The following is a 15,545-nucleotide window of genomic DNA, read 5'->3' on the forward strand; positions in this document are numbered from 1 at the left end:
TTTGAAAAATGTGTTAAAATATTAAACCATAGTGTGTTATACACTTAGACATGAGGTATATTTTGCCATTGACAATTTGTATAAATATTTTTGTAGTCTCTTATCAATATTATGTCCCTGACCATGGAAAAAATGTTGGTTCGACTTTTTTGCATAGTAGACCACTCTGAATCCAATGGTAACACTGCTGCAACTAATACACTTGTACCAGCTTGACACCCCCAGCCAGGGCACTACCATATCAGTGTTAACAATGGTCTGTGCCTCCTAAATAATGTTTGATACATAATTGTCTGATGGTCAAAAACAGACCACTGATGAACAGAATGTATTTAAGATAGGTACACTTAAAATGACCAGAGACTGCTTAAAGTGAGCAGGAGCAGTGGTAGCTCAGTGGTTAAGGTACTTGACTAGTAATCAGAAGCTTGCCCCACCCCACTACAGCCAGGTTTCCACTGTTGGACCCCTGAGCAAGGTCCTAAACCCTCAATTGCTCAAGTTGTATTCAGTGATAATTTGAAGTCGCTTTGGATAAACTAAATTTCAACAAATCCCACTGGGATGCGTCCATTAGAATGCCTTTCCTCAACATCACTGAAGACTGAACACCTGCACCAACACAGTCAGTTGACAACTGTGAGGTACAAAATCTTAGTCCATTTCTGTAAGATTAGAAAGCTCAGAAAAAACTAAAAGCAGGAAAACAGACAGAGAGGAATATTACTGGGCTAAGAATAAGATAGAGAAGCCCACCAAGGAAGCTAAAGGCAAACGTGCAAAATTGGAGAGCTAAAGTGCAAACTGGAGCAGAAATTTGGTTTATGGCACTCAATGCACAGCCTCACCAATTACAAACGTAGAAGCAACCAGGCTCAACTCTCCCCCACACTTTCTAATAAGATGAACAGATTCTACTGCCACAATGAACATCCTGCACACCCCCTCTCATGTCCAACTACTACCCCCAGACAATTTTTCCCCAGTTACATTCCTTTTGCCTATAGTTACACTTGGGTCACCTTTCTGCTAGCAGTGCATTAAACTGACACAGATTACAGACCACTCTTCATTGAATAGCAGGTTTACAAAATCAAAAAGCAAAGGGTCATGAAACTGTAGGAACAGACAGGATTTCACACTTACAACTGTAATAAGCCCCTGTTGTTGACCAGAAGAATCATGTATAGTACTCAACAATTCACATTACTGTTCCAATCTCCAAAACGAAAATTGCTATCTTCAGTGACTACCAATCAACGATTACCAAGTGGCTAGGAGATCAGCGATCAAGTCATTTGTGAAAGACAATGTGGATCCACTTCTTGACCCACTGTAATTTGGCTCCAGGCCTAAATTTTCATTAGAAGATGCAGGTAAACATGGGTCTTCACTACATCCTAGACTACCTGCACAATACCAACATTTATGCAAGTCCTTTTTATTGATTTCAACTGCACCTTCACTACAGTCAACCAATGTCTTATCATGACATGGGTTACCAACCTCTTGAAAAACAGGAGACAATATATCCAGATCAGACTCCTGGTACAAGAATTATGCTTGATTTCACATGTACACACCAGAGGGGTGCATCCTCTCTTCCAAACCTTACTTACCATTATACCAATGACTGTACTGCTGACCACCACTCATTAATTAAGCTCATCTCATTTGCTGATGACAGAACTGTAGGGAGTCTCAAAGAGAATGATCACTTGCAGCTTGGCTATTATGATGACAACCTTGAGCTGAACAGCCCCAAAACCTAACATGAGCATTAAATTTTGCAGTGGCCAACTATCCAACATGATTTCGAAGACTATCTGTACCATTATGAGAGTTGTTTAGTCATTCCAATTCCTGTTTTGCATTGCTGCCAGCTCCCTCAGATGGGAGGATCTCATGCTTTGTTAAGAAAGCTCTACATTCTTTCTGCAGCAGCTGAAAGAACTCAAGGTTTCTCAACTGAACCTGTTGTAGTTCTGTATAGTCAGAATTGAAAGGATCATCACATTTTCTATTACAGTCCGATTCCTGTCTTTCTTCTAAAAAAATATGACACAGAAAAACTGCTTCAAAACCCACTGAAAGTTTTTTAAAACCATCTTTTCTTAATTCTACACTACTGAATGAGAGGTCCTTCATCAATGAATAGTTCACCTTTAGAGCAAGGGCTTCTGCCCAGAATATCACTAATGACCAGGCCTATCCTTGTAAGTACTGGTTTCTTTGTGCTTGATAGTATCTTATTTTCCAAACTCTACACCCAAGACATGTCATTCCAACAGCTTTAACCCAAGCAGTATTAACATTAAACAAGCAAGATAATCCTGAATTTCACCTTGCATCCTACACACTAACCCATTACCTCAAGATCCGTCATCGTAAACTCTACTTGTGCTATTACTACACATCATGAAACAGTGTATATTTATACAGCATTTAGTACAGATAATGTATTATTTCAGTAGCATCACATTTGCAATATCATTACATATTTGCAATATCAAAAACCTGCACCGCCTATACACCCAACAAACGACAATTTATACCGTCTTTGGTGCTTACAATACATGATCACACACCTTTTCAGTGGGAAGTTTATATAAAAAAAAAACAAACAAAAAAAACAAACAAAAAAAAAAACCAACATCACTGTGACCTTCAGCTTTGTATTCACATTTTACTACACAAAAATTCAACACAAGACATAATATTGGTCTTCTTTAAACCGAGTCTGTCAAAGATATCACACTAAATAGTTGTTTAAATGGCCCAAAAATTATAAGGAAGAAAAAAAACAAAACAAAAAACAACAACAACAACAACAACAACAAAAGAATGAATCATCTTCAGTGCGTCAGAACTGGAAATGTTCATCAGTCATGTCGATGGCCCAGGCAAACTTATCCCTCTGAGTCTTGTTGTAGATTTTCTCCACTGGAACACGGTGTTTCTTGCACCTGCCAGTGAAACAGTGCTCTGATAAGAACAACTGAAAACCCAAATCTCAAAGTCAGCTCCTCTGAGGGACTGGGTAAACCTCAGTGCTGACAGCAGATTCTACTAAAATCACCTTAAATATACAGAGAAAAATTAGATCTAGACCCCATTGTTCGAAGTTGCACGTTTTACTGCATTTTCATAAAATTACACATACAACAAGGGTAAAGTGAAGGTATAGCACCGACCATACCGAATCAGATTTTGATTTCATTGTTCAAAATTGCCTACTTCCAACAACCATTAGACAATGTGTGTAAACAAAGTAGGTGAAACATTTCATTGACTATCGGTCCCAGTCTATTTGAATGAACAGGTCAGCCTGTCACTAACCACTTATAATTTTTAACAGATGTGGCATGGTCTGTTATTGAGCCCAAAAACCACTTGCAGAAGACTTTACAAAAAATAAATAAATAAATCTCTCAATTATAACCATATACAGAAACCATACTTTTTAAAAGTAACCTTTTTTTCCCACATTCAATCTTTTCCTTTGCACATTACTGGCTTTAATCTGATCACATGTTGAGACATATGAACTGGATGAACCCTCACTTCATCACCCCACAACATTCTACACCTACAAGCAGAGCAATACAGTACGGTACAGTTATATACTCACCACCCACTCTATTAGAAACCCCTTGCACCTACAATCACTAGTAGTACCAAACACTGCATTTTATAGGTGTACAATAACAGGCTATAGTCAGTTTATTACACAAGACTGTCAGCTACGCCATTCGACACTGGTCAGTTACTGATTTTGACCACTGCTGACATGATTTTAGGATTGTGGACCATTCTCAACACAACAGTGACACTGACATGGTAGCATCAACAAATTGTGGTTCACTACAGTCTCCAACTACACATACACATCCTTGTATAAATGTTTCTAATATACTGGAAGGGGAATATGTAGTCTTAATATTTTCCCTGGTTTAATCAGTAAACCTCAGGCAGTGTGTGGTGTGCAGTTGGAACATGCATTTGTGCTGTGCTTACCAGGCCACAGTGATGCGGGGGTCGAGGTAGTTCAGCTTAGAAGTGCCCAGAGCGATGACCTTGTTCTCCTCCCGGTCAGTCTCCTGCAGCTGGAGCTTCTTCAGCTGCTCTGCCAGCCTCTTTACAGCTTTCTCCTTCTTCTCCACCAGCCTGAGAGAGAGAGAGAGCGCTTGTTTTTAGATAGACAAACTGCAGGAGAGAGCAATATGCAGATGAGTAACCACTGACTACTGATTTATGTTAAAAAAAAATTTCCTCCAGCATAACAGATTTTATTTGGGTTAAGTACGATTCTATTTTCTCATGCATGGAAACAGATACAAGATCATCTTTGTACTTAAAATGATTATATGCACATTAAAGTATAAGTATTCTGTTCTGTGAATACATATGATCTTGCAAATGGAGATAAAATAGTACACCAAAACAAACAAAAGAAAAATCTAATCTGAAAGCATGCATTTCTCCGAATAATGCTGAAGGTAATTGCTTCTCTTTGTTATCTTTTACTCCTTGAATTTGAAGACTTTATTCATTTTTTTAAAAAACCAAAACCATGTCCAAAATGTTTTTCTCAGGGGGAAAAAAAACAAACAAACAAAAAAACAAAACACTCAGCAGACTAACATCAAATCCAAACATAGCAGCAACAGGGTACACAATGGAAATGACTTGGCCAATTTCTTACTTCCTTGTCTTCTCTGTTGGACACTCCTTGTGTGCTTTCTTTGCTTGTTTTAGCTCCTTTTTGGCATTCTCCAGATCCTCCTTTTTCTTTCTGATCTGCAATTACAATGCAAACATAACATCCAAAGCAATTTTAGAAAGTTACACAAAAAGCGGAATATGCATGCACATGTATTGCTATTCAACTAATGATGCTGGAAGTGATTATTGAATCACTTCCATTATAATAAACACACACCACAAGCAAACACTGAAGTCTATTATACTGCTATGACAGTAATTATAAAACACCATACTATATTAGCCTGAGCTACGCTGACAAATCTTAGAATTGCAAATACATATGCTAAAAAGTTTATTAGAGAGCTTATGGTATTATAAAAAGTAAAATAAACATAACACTTCAAGCATATTTAATCTGAAGGGTACCATTCTATGATTGCATATTAGAAGCTAATATTTAAGCCTGAACACATTAAACATTATACTTTAGCCAAGCGTCCAAAAGCATGCCAGGACTGACATGATTCATATAGTTTCTGGTATATCTGTTCAAGCCTCTGCTACTAATAAAGACACTCAAAAGCAGAGAGAGAATTTAGAACTGTGTTTAGAGATCAGCACCTGCCATTCCAAATAATGTTTTTGTTGAAACTACACAAGACGACAAGTGCTGAGCTGAGATTCAGCTTAATTTTTTTTAAGAAAATGAATGGAACACCAGTACTCTAAGAGCTCCTGACCGACAGACGCAGGCCTGCTTCTCTTACATCCACATCATCTCTCCGCTTGACATTTCAAATGAAGAATTTACAGTGCAGCCACTGTTTTGGAAAATGTGCTTCGGATAACAGCACGGAAATATAGGCTTTTAGTAAAGAGGCATAGATGTATAAACTGTTTGAAAAAAAAAAAAAAAAAAAGTTTGTGACAATACTCTCAAAGTACTCCATCCACCTCAGCTACATGAACTTTCCCCTAACTTGACTAAGGTTTCATTCTCACATCTGATCTTACCTTCTCCTGTAGTGTCTGCATGGATTTCTCAAATGTTTTGGGTGCTGCCCTCTGGTGGTTGCAGAGTATAGCCACAGCTCGGTTAGCACGATTGTAAGCCAAGATCTTCTCCTCCACGGTCATATCATCTGACATTTACCCACAAAAAAGATTAACATCAACATCAGCTGCATAATGTCGACAATAAAGGTCAATGTTGCACTGCATCATACAAAATTCTGTAATTGTGACTTCTAATAAATGATTTAAATCACAAAGAGAATGCCAATGCCAGTATTCAGAGTGCTGGCCAGTTTTCATACAGCATCTCTAAGTAAGAACGCAAAACTCTCCCTCATATCAGAACTACTAATCTGAGACTCCTTAGACTACAAATCATTTTTAACGTATTCCTGTTTGTATCACCTTTTATGACTGATACTGCAGATGAACAACTTGGGCAATTAGCTGATAAGCTGAATGAGGTGTCAAAGCAGAGAAATGCTTATAGAAGTGTAGCCCTCACCGTGAACAACACGGTGGAACAAAATTATTTTTAAACGTTTTTACTAACAGACTACCTACAGATACAGACTTATGTTCCAAGACTGATATAATATCAGTCACGTGCCTAACACTGTTCCTGGAGGGCCAAAATTCAGCACAATCCCTAATCAAACATACATTATTCAACTTATCAGTTAATTACCAGGTCTAGTAGACTGCACTAAGCAAAGAAAATCACCAAACTGCGCTGGTCTCCGACACTCCAGATATGGGAGCTGAGCACCCATTGCTAAATTCCTGAGTGAAGTTAAAGTCCTCTTCAGTTTCCAGTCCACATGGACATGAAACTGATTCAGCAGTGCTACTTTGAGCTTCCTTCACAAAGCATGGACTATCGGCACTGACCGACGGTGAGTTTGCTGAGCTGCTCCTGCAGGGTGGTAGAAGCGTTGAAGGTTCGAAACACTTTGGCTGTCAATCCTGGCATGGCCTCATTGAGCTTCTTATTGAGATAGGTTGTCTGCACATAGAAAAAAGGCAACAGTTCTGTCTGAGAACATTCACATGTGTATAAATTGAGCAATTTTACAAATGACTAAAGATATGTATTTACAGAAATTCGATCGAAAAGGTCATCTTCCGGACCCTTGAATTCCATGAAAAGCTTCAGGTTTTTGTAAACCTGAATGAAAATATAAAATATGCAAACCATGATGAGAGAATTAATCAACATGCCACACTTCAGGACCATTTAAGAGTATGAATTTATGAACTGCATTTGCACCATTGCACATTTAGGCAGGGAGACTTCAGAGTCAAAAAAACCTGACAGCAAAACAAAGCTCACTTGTTTCTCCACAGGTACTTTGTTGTAGTAGCGGATGGAGTCTTTGCCCAGGAAGTCAAACTCCACCACATAGTCCTGGCCATCTAGGTGGTGGTGCAGGGTGATGTGCTCCACCCGGAGAGAGCAGCACCCCACTGTGTCTGCAGTGTCATCATCCTTCTCATTACCAGCCCTCAGAGCTAGCTACAAGTGCAGACACACACACAAACACACACAGGATGAACAGATAGATATGCAGCTATAAGATCATTTTCTGAAAGGCAGCTATAAGGTTTTTGCATACACATACATACACGCAGGTTGGTTCTTAAACATGTACCTTGTCAATAAAGTACAGTGCCACTCCTCGCTGCCTTTGTTTCATCTCTCGAGCTCTCCAGGCCCTTCGGTATTCACTCCTGATGCCGTCTACTCTTAGTTTCAACTTTCGAGCAGTTTCATATTTCTGCCAGTCCTTCTCACCCTGCCCAGTTCAGGGGAAGTAATACAGGACTCAAATCAAGACACTGTTAGAGTGATGGCAAATTATTATTTTTTATTCTTTGTTCATGAAAGCACCACCCAGAAAAACATATTCTGAACAAAATGATATGGCAACACTATTTATAAAACCATTGGTGAAGCCAGTAGACTAGGTTTGACTTAAAAAGTGTTGGCTGGTTGGCTGACTGCACTGAATAAACAAACTCCTGCCAGGATTTATTTTTAATATGTTACTAAAACTGGGCATGTAAGCAACCAGAACAGAATTGCCAGAACAGCACTAAAAAAAAGAATGATTAGAATCTTTACCCAGATTCCTACACTGGGATGTCACATTAATTATAAAAACACTCACCTGACATTGTGCTTGAATACACACAACTGTGCTTGAAAATAACAGGACTGATGCACAGGACTGAAACCATTTACCTTCAGTTTGGAGCTGGGGTTGAGCATGATGTACTTAATGTGTCCATGAATGTTCTCCACCCAGGAAGCCAGCCAGGTGACCGTGTTATCATGCTGCACTCTCTTCCACCGGTGGCCTGATGGTGGCTCTGGGATCTTTGTGTCTCTGACAAGGATGAAGACAACTGGGCATTTAAAAAGAAACTAAAAAAATCCAACTAACTAACCAACAAAGAAACTTAACTAAAAACCCTTAAAGCTTCCAAGCAAAAGCACTGCAGCACCATCAAAGGACTCAGGTGTCTCAACTGGGTCACATGTTAAAATAAAAGCTAAGCAGCTTTTCACAGATCTCGCTGCTGAGGTTGGGAAAATTCAAGATGCTTTCAATCTAATGACAGCTAAAGTTACACAAGGCCAAGATCAAATACAGTCTGTTTTCCCCTACTGTCCTCCCTTTTATAGCGTCAGGCACAATATTGACACTCCAAAAAGTGTCACGCAGTTCCATCACAAAGGTTGCCAAGCATCCAAAGTTTGATCATTTTGAAAGTAACACATTATCTTGATCGAATTTAACATGACTTGACCATCTTTTAATGCCATATGTAATTAGCCATATAACTTTGGCTACGCTACCGTCCCCATGTATCCCTGTTGTCGTTCTCCATGATGACATTTTAAATTTACTACTAGTCAGCCATCTATGCATTCACTTGTGGAAACATTTAATTACAGGACAAAGTCACTTTTTCACATTCAGTTGAAAGCTTTGCTTCTCATGGAAAATGTTCCATGGATCACGGTAACCTCTAGAGCGAAATAAGTTGAGTCCTCTTAACTGCCCCTTACTGAGCTAGGACCATAGGTTATTCAACACTAAACACAGGCTCAGAACTAGACAGTGTTTAAAGTGGGGAAAATCTGTGATCACAAAACTTTGTAACTGTAGACTGTACATTAACATCCTCAAACTGTTTACCTACACCAACATGCAACATTTAACAGTTTTACAGATTTTACTGCAAGGAAACAAACAATAGAGTACCCATGTGCAGTCATCAGACCTAACTGTTTTCAGGTGTTGTGCCATCCTCTCATTCATTTGCATGAACAGTGCACAGCCATAAAGAAATCACAACACCTAAAAACATGATTGATGCTTATTATAACTGTACAGTGGGGTCACACATTCTGACAACAGTAATCAGAAATGTGACCTGTGTACTTCTGCTGCTACAGTCACAGAATTCGGTGGTCACAGATTTCATTGTGACAATGGCACTCCCCTTATTCACATGTTGGCGTGTGTATTGGCTGCTATCAGGAAATTAAGTATTATATTCTGAATTTCTACAGTGAAAAGATAGAAGACATCAGTGCTGTTCACAACATATATTTAATTACTAAACTGACAAACCATTGGTCAAACTGTCATATAATAGGCTTTAAAATAATTTAATAATGTAATCTGTTTGATGCTATGCATGTTGCGTACTGTGTGTACGCACAAAAATACATGATTCGATCCTTAGACCAACCTTCAGGCCATTCAATTTTACTGAAGTTATTGTTAATGTCATAGTTGGCTGCAATAGTAGTAGCTTGTTTTTGCTGATGCTACATCAACAGACTCCTTGCTGCTAGGAGTTGCACTAAAGTACCTTGCTGCTTCTGGCCTGCATTTAGTATTGTCCTGGTGGAAACTGTTGTGTCATTTTCTGACTCACACGTTCCCTTTGTGCCCTTTTGCAGCCTGGACTACATTGTTATTTAGCATTAACATTACTCATACTAGACTTGTTGAGAGAACAGGAACAGGTGAGTGTCATGTAGAGCCCCCTGGGAAATGCATTTTAAATAGGGTAATTATGAATTGCACAGAACCTTATATAAAGAGGGCAGAAAAGGATATGGGGAGCTTGTGAGAAGTGCTGGTACACAAAAATAAGTCGCGATATGGTACTCTGGTACTCCATTAAGTACAGGCCCATTTCTAGCAGTGGAATCAGATGATGTCCTTATTGCGAAAATCTAATTTTGGGCAGCCCCAAGATCCCATGCTTCATCTATGAGTGTGCATAATATTCACTTTCTACCCATTAGCTTTATTTTAACAATAAGATGCCGACTTTGATATCTTAGGACAGCATGAAATCAAGCTCTTGCCTGTCAGCTCAGCTTTTACCTTGGTCCCGATATATTATGACTGCTGCTGATAAAGTTAAGCTACGTCTGAACTGCTGTTTAGGAACTACTTATGATTTGTTAAGATTTGTGCCATTTTGGGTTTTTCTGCCCTTTAATTTGGGGAAAAGCAGGGTGTTGGTGGTTTGTTTCTGCTCTGTCTTGTCATCTGGGTGTTGTTCAAAGCAGCTTGTTAAAATCATAGTTGCTGATACAATTAATATGACAGTAACAGGAGAAGGTAGGTTTGATATCTTTGTGCATTAAAGGGGGAGTCTAGAGAGATGCATCAGCTGGAACATGAAGGGCCTTAATGCTGTGAAGTGAGAGTTTTTAACTCATTAAAAAAAAACAAAAAAAGCTTAATGCTGAAATTGTGTTCCTACATGAGACACTTGAGAAACCAAGCTCATTTCCAGTTGCAAAAAGGGCAGGTTGGTCTAATTCCATTCAATTTTTCCATTTTAAATCTCTAGTTTTAACAAACTAGAACACCCCTTTTATCTCATCCCATCATCTGATCCACTTGGCAAGTTCAGTTAAATACTCATAAGATATTTATGGGTGGGAACTTTAAGGTTCATAACCCTTTTAGCCCATTAATTCTACAGCCTCCCACTTACTCCATGTTGATCATACAAGTTATGCAGCATCTTAAACTGGAAAAACATTCACCCCAAGAGGTTCGACTGGGAAATTCCACAGCTCATGGCAACCTCATTTTCCATTTAAAGACTAGGCAATAAATATACTTTGAATTCTTAGAGCTATATCTATTGTATGTTATCAGTAAGCACCAGGTAAAGTTGCTTTGTACCTTGGTAAATGTCTATGTTGTATACACTATCTATCTATCTGCTTTGTTTGTTTTAATATTTTGTATAATTTGTATGGTGTTCACCGATTATTGACTAAAATACAAAGATGCAAAAATAAAAACAACAAAAAACCTTGAAAACACTACAGTTTGTCAACATTTTGTGTGACAATAACCATATAGAAAAAACTAAAAATGACATTCAACTTATAAAATCACTAGAATGTGATAACTAAACAATTAAAAGCAATGGTTGTCACATTTAGGCATGCACTTACTGGCTGCAGTTAATGATCACATCTTCAGGCTGGACACGTTTTTTGAGTTTGCCCATTTTGGGGTGTTCCCCACGCCCTCTGAATAGCCCTGGAGGCTCCAGACGGAAGTTTCCAATTTTCTCCTTATGTCCATCCAGCAGGCAGTAGCCATACTCCTCTGTGAGTTTATCAGTCTCTTCCTTTAGAACCTGAGTGGCATATAATTAAATAACTTACACATACATACATGCAGAAAAATGTGGGGGAAGTGTTGCAGTGAAATGAACAAGCCATTGCACAATTTACAGACAAACATGAAATGTACACACCTGCTTTTCTTCTTTGGTCATATTCTTCTTTTCTTCAGCCTTTTTCACAAAGTAACTGTGAATGTGGCTAAAGTCACACTTGGAGAGCTTCTTGATCAGCTTCCTCTCATCTTCTGTCATTACCTAAAGACAAAAAAAACAACAACAACAAGCTGTTCTATACAGCACCACCAGGGAGAAGAGACACAAGGTATCAAAGAGCACAGATAACTTACTAAGATTCCTTAAGCCTCACCTCCCTCCAATCAGTAAAGAAGTTACTTTGAAAAGTCTCCTTGCTGGTGTACTCGTGGTCCAGCATCTTGGCATAGAACGTTGCTACCTCCTCAGTAGACATACTGAGCTTTACAGGCTCTCCTATAACCATTGAAACCAGCACACTCAGCTTTCAGGAATACAGGAAGTAGGAACCTGCTGAGAAGAATACTCACCATCATATAAAAATGGCACACTGCTTGGCAAATGCTCATATTCTGGTGGGAAAAGTGGTCCCTTATGCTCAAGACTTTTCCACTTCTGACCATCGGTGTGCTTCCCCTCCTCCCACCTGACAGGCAGATTTAAACCATTTTTAATGAATTATCAGAAAATCCTGTGGCAAGTAATCATAGCACTGTCACCCCAAGCACAAAAAGACACAGTTGTAGAGCTATAGATAAATGTGTATTTGCACCAGAGCTTGAGTGTGCAGAAGCATTTCTTTTTAAACCGAAGTTAACTTGTTTTACAGTGATGTGCCTGAAGAGCTCTGGTGCACACTTTATGTGCCCTGGAACAGAAACCAGATCTGTAAATTGTGATCCCAGCTAATCTACTAAATTTGCCTAAAAGGATGAGGAAATATGTTCTGCATTTGGGACGATGAATAAAAGTTATTTTGTCCCGCGAGTTGTACGAGCTAGTTAATCTTTGGGCAACTAACAGCTAGTGTTCTGTTTCTTGCCTAGCGGGCTTAGTTTAGCTCGTAAAGGGTTTAAAATTGTTGCTGTTGTTTTGTTTTTGTGTTAACCCTAACTAACCTTGGCATGAGCATGTTTTCAGATGCGCGAGCATATTTCCTCACAAAGTAAACACACGAATCTCTATTAAATTTCGCTGAATTCTGAATTAGCTGGCAAAGAGCAGCGTAATATTTTTTCATTACAAATGAAAACAAAACGAATTAATGTATACCCCAACGCAAGCATGTGAACAAACGCAAACACGATATTGTGCAACATTTAATATCGTCTTACTAGGAACCAATAGGTTATTGAGTTCCGCGATAAAGAGTGAAGGGGAAACCCCCCACATACAAACGGGGGACTTGCTCATATTAGACCTACAGCAGGAAAACTAAAATCTATGCCCTTTTTGCAGCAAAACCTTACATCTGGATGCAGTTTATTAGCTTAAGACATTATGCAGTGCCCACCCCCCAAAAACCCTTACCATTTCCATTTACTGGGTGCTTCTTCAGCTTTCTTGGATTCTTTATTTCCTTTCTGCTTTTTCTTGTCCTCATCCTCTTCTCTCTTGAACTTCTTATTTTTCTTCAGTTTATCATGATCTTTGCTGTGAGATTTCCTTTTCTTCTCCTGACCTTGTTTATATTTTGTGCTACTGACAGTATGCTCTTTCTCTGCAGTCTTTTCAGCATTGTGATTTTCTTCTCTCACTTCGGTATGATTCTCAACAGGTAGACAGTCTTGCCTGCAGCCAGAAACTGATTCCAAAGTTTGTAGTTCTTCATTTTCTTCCTTTAACAGATACAGTCACAGATATGGGATCATCAGACCTTTTTACTTTTGCCTCTTAAAATATTTTCATAACTAAATCAAGCATTACCAATAAGTAGGCTCATTTCATCTATATGTTAAAGTTCTATTGTGTGGTAAATTATAACATCTATATCATAACTACACAATTTCCATTTTTCTATTTGCAGTTAATCACAGAAGCATTTAACTGACAAGGTCATTCTGTTTATTTCTATAAGCTATAATGAATATTTGGTATAATTTTGCTAAATATTGCTTTCATTTAGACTTACATAGATCTCATCACTCTTGTCATCAGATGAAACTTTACTGGTTTTATTTTTCCAATCATTTTCAGATCTGCAGAGAGGAGAGACTCTTATATTCACATTTCCAATTGAAAATTATTAAAATGTACAACATTGCTTGTCTTTTGCAAACGTTCAAACAATTGTAAATTTACATTGTCTCATTCTTTTTAAACAAACACCAGTGACTGATGCAATAGACCCTACTACAATCACCAAAACATGATTATATATTATGCACACACAGTTCCACAAGGCTTGAAAAAAGCTTCTGAGCTTCCTTTTGTCAGAATTGGGCTGAATTAAGAAACACTGTAGTTTGCCAATAATTAAGATTCTTCCCATCATTTGGGCTGTGGTGTAATCTTGTGCTTTCCCTGAAATTGCTTTTGAGGAAGGATTCATCCCCCAGCAAGGCTTCTTAGATTCTTTAGAAAGTATGCTACCACTTATCTTTATAGTTAGGATCAACAGATCATATATAACACAGAAATAAACATTGGTTATTGATGTATGAAAAAAAAGTTTTTAAGACAAAATCTTACTTTTACCTGCTCTTTGACATCTTACAATCTTCATTATCTGTATTTTTTTCTCTTATAGGGAGATGGTGGCTGCCTTTCCTGCCATTACTTTTATTCTAGAAATTATGCAGAAGAAAGAATAATTAATTTGATTACTCAAAGAAAGAAAGAAAGAAAAAGAAATAGAGAAACAAGAACAATGCAGTGCACCTTATGTTTGTTTACTTCCTCCTTTTCATTTTGACTGCTAAATTAGGAGAAAAAAGGCCCATTAATATTGTTGTCCTTATAACCACAACTAATATAAAATTTTAGGTAAATTTTAGTGCTGCTAACATGTCACATTCTTCATTTTCGGTTTTTCTACAAGGAAGCATTATTACTGTGGAGTTGTTGTTTCCATCCAGTGATGCCACACTATAAAACAGTCAGATTAATCAAATGTCAGATAATTCAAATGAACTTTCAGTGATGCACAGGAAATTCTGATAAACACTTCACAGCCATTTGTGATTATTTAACCAGACAGCTAATAAATAACTTGCCTCTTTTCAAAGTCTTCTTTTGTATCCTAAAATACAAATATATTACATTAAAAACTTTATACAAAATACTTCAAATTATTACAGAGGACAAATTATTAAAATGTCAGCACTAAAATAATTATTGCTTAGAGAATTACCATCATATATGCAAATTTAAAGCTTATACCACCTCCATGCCATCATTGTCAAATCCACTGTTCCCAGAACCAGACTTCACTTTTTCTGAGCTATACAAAACATAAGCATCAACATATAATTGACACAATACTAAAAAAGACCAACGGGACAAAACGCAAAAACAAAAATAAAAACCCCAAACAAACCTTGTGATCTTAGACTCCTGCAGAGGTTTGCATGAAGACCTTGAGTTCTTAAAGTGAAAGAAAAATTAACTTATATACATTAGATTCACCACAGCCTTTTTATACACATTAGATAAACACAATTTTATGGGAAGTTTACCTTTGTAGAGGTTCTGTGGTGCTTTCTATTTAATTCTGTTTTTTTCTCTTCATCCTTAGATTCTGATGTCACTTTCCTCCCATTTCTAGTAACAAAGGTACGTCTATTATGTTTACATTCCACAGGCGGTGAGAAATAATCAGAACTAAAAACTTTGCCATTACTTGCGGTAGTCTTTCTCATAGTTACGCGCCGAGCTCTTCTTGTTGCGTGCATTGTCCTTTTCCTGTCTCTCATCACCCTTTGGTTTCATCTCGCACGTTTGATCTAAGTTTTTAAAAAATAGGCGACAAAAGACAGATAACGCGGTTGTACTTGAGTCCCTCGAGATAATTGTCTTGAATTTATTCTGACATAATTGAACAGAAATGGTCACCATCCGTTGGCACAGTATACCTTAAGTTGCAGTGTTGCTATCTTAGACAAAAACTA

At 37.9% G+C, this 15,545-nt stretch overlaps 1 protein-coding gene across 1 annotated transcript; it reads right to left on the reverse strand.

Annotated features, from left to right (window-relative positions):
- Nucleotides 1-1,394: 1,394 nt before the first annotated feature.
- On the reverse strand, nt 1,395-15,366 carry top1mt (DNA topoisomerase I mitochondrial). Its single transcript, XM_027002205.2, has 23 exons — nt 15,278-15,366; nt 15,114-15,198; nt 14,975-15,021; nt 14,818-14,878; nt 14,652-14,664; nt 14,490-14,523; nt 14,317-14,353; nt 14,134-14,222; nt 13,568-13,634; nt 12,967-13,274; nt 11,967-12,082; nt 11,771-11,892; nt 11,536-11,658; nt 11,228-11,415; nt 7,967-8,111; nt 7,374-7,517; nt 7,055-7,237; nt 6,821-6,889; nt 6,613-6,727; nt 5,722-5,849; nt 4,706-4,800; nt 4,018-4,167; nt 1,395-2,966 (listed from the first exon to the last, which is right to left on the reverse strand). Exons 1-23 carry the CDS (start codon nt 15,364-15,366, stop codon nt 2,864-2,866), a joined length of 2,511 nt encoding a protein of 836 aa, XP_026858006.1. The 3' UTR covers nt 1,395-2,863.
- Nucleotides 15,367-15,545: the final 179 nt, after the last annotated feature.

Source organism: Electrophorus electricus, chromosome 10, assembly GCF_013358815.1.
Source record: "Electrophorus electricus isolate fEleEle1 chromosome 10, fEleEle1.pri, whole genome shotgun sequence".
NCBI lineage: Eukaryota > Metazoa > Chordata > Actinopteri > Gymnotiformes > Gymnotidae > Electrophorus > Electrophorus electricus.

Bases quoted from the DNA above. Each gene is read 5' to 3' on its own strand.
- top1mt (XM_027002205.2), bottom strand. From the start codon at position 15,366: ATGAAACCAAAGGGTGATGAGAGACAGGAAAAGGACAATGCACGCAAC. The intron at 12,083-12,966 runs GTAAGGGTTTTT...TCTGCCTGTCAG, and splicing joins GCACCCAGTAAATGGAAATG to GTGGGAGGAGGGGAAGCACA. The intron at 11,416-11,535 runs GTGTGTACATTT...TATGCCACTCAG, and splicing joins TGACCAAAGAAGAAAAGCAG to GTTCTAAAGGAAGAGACTGA.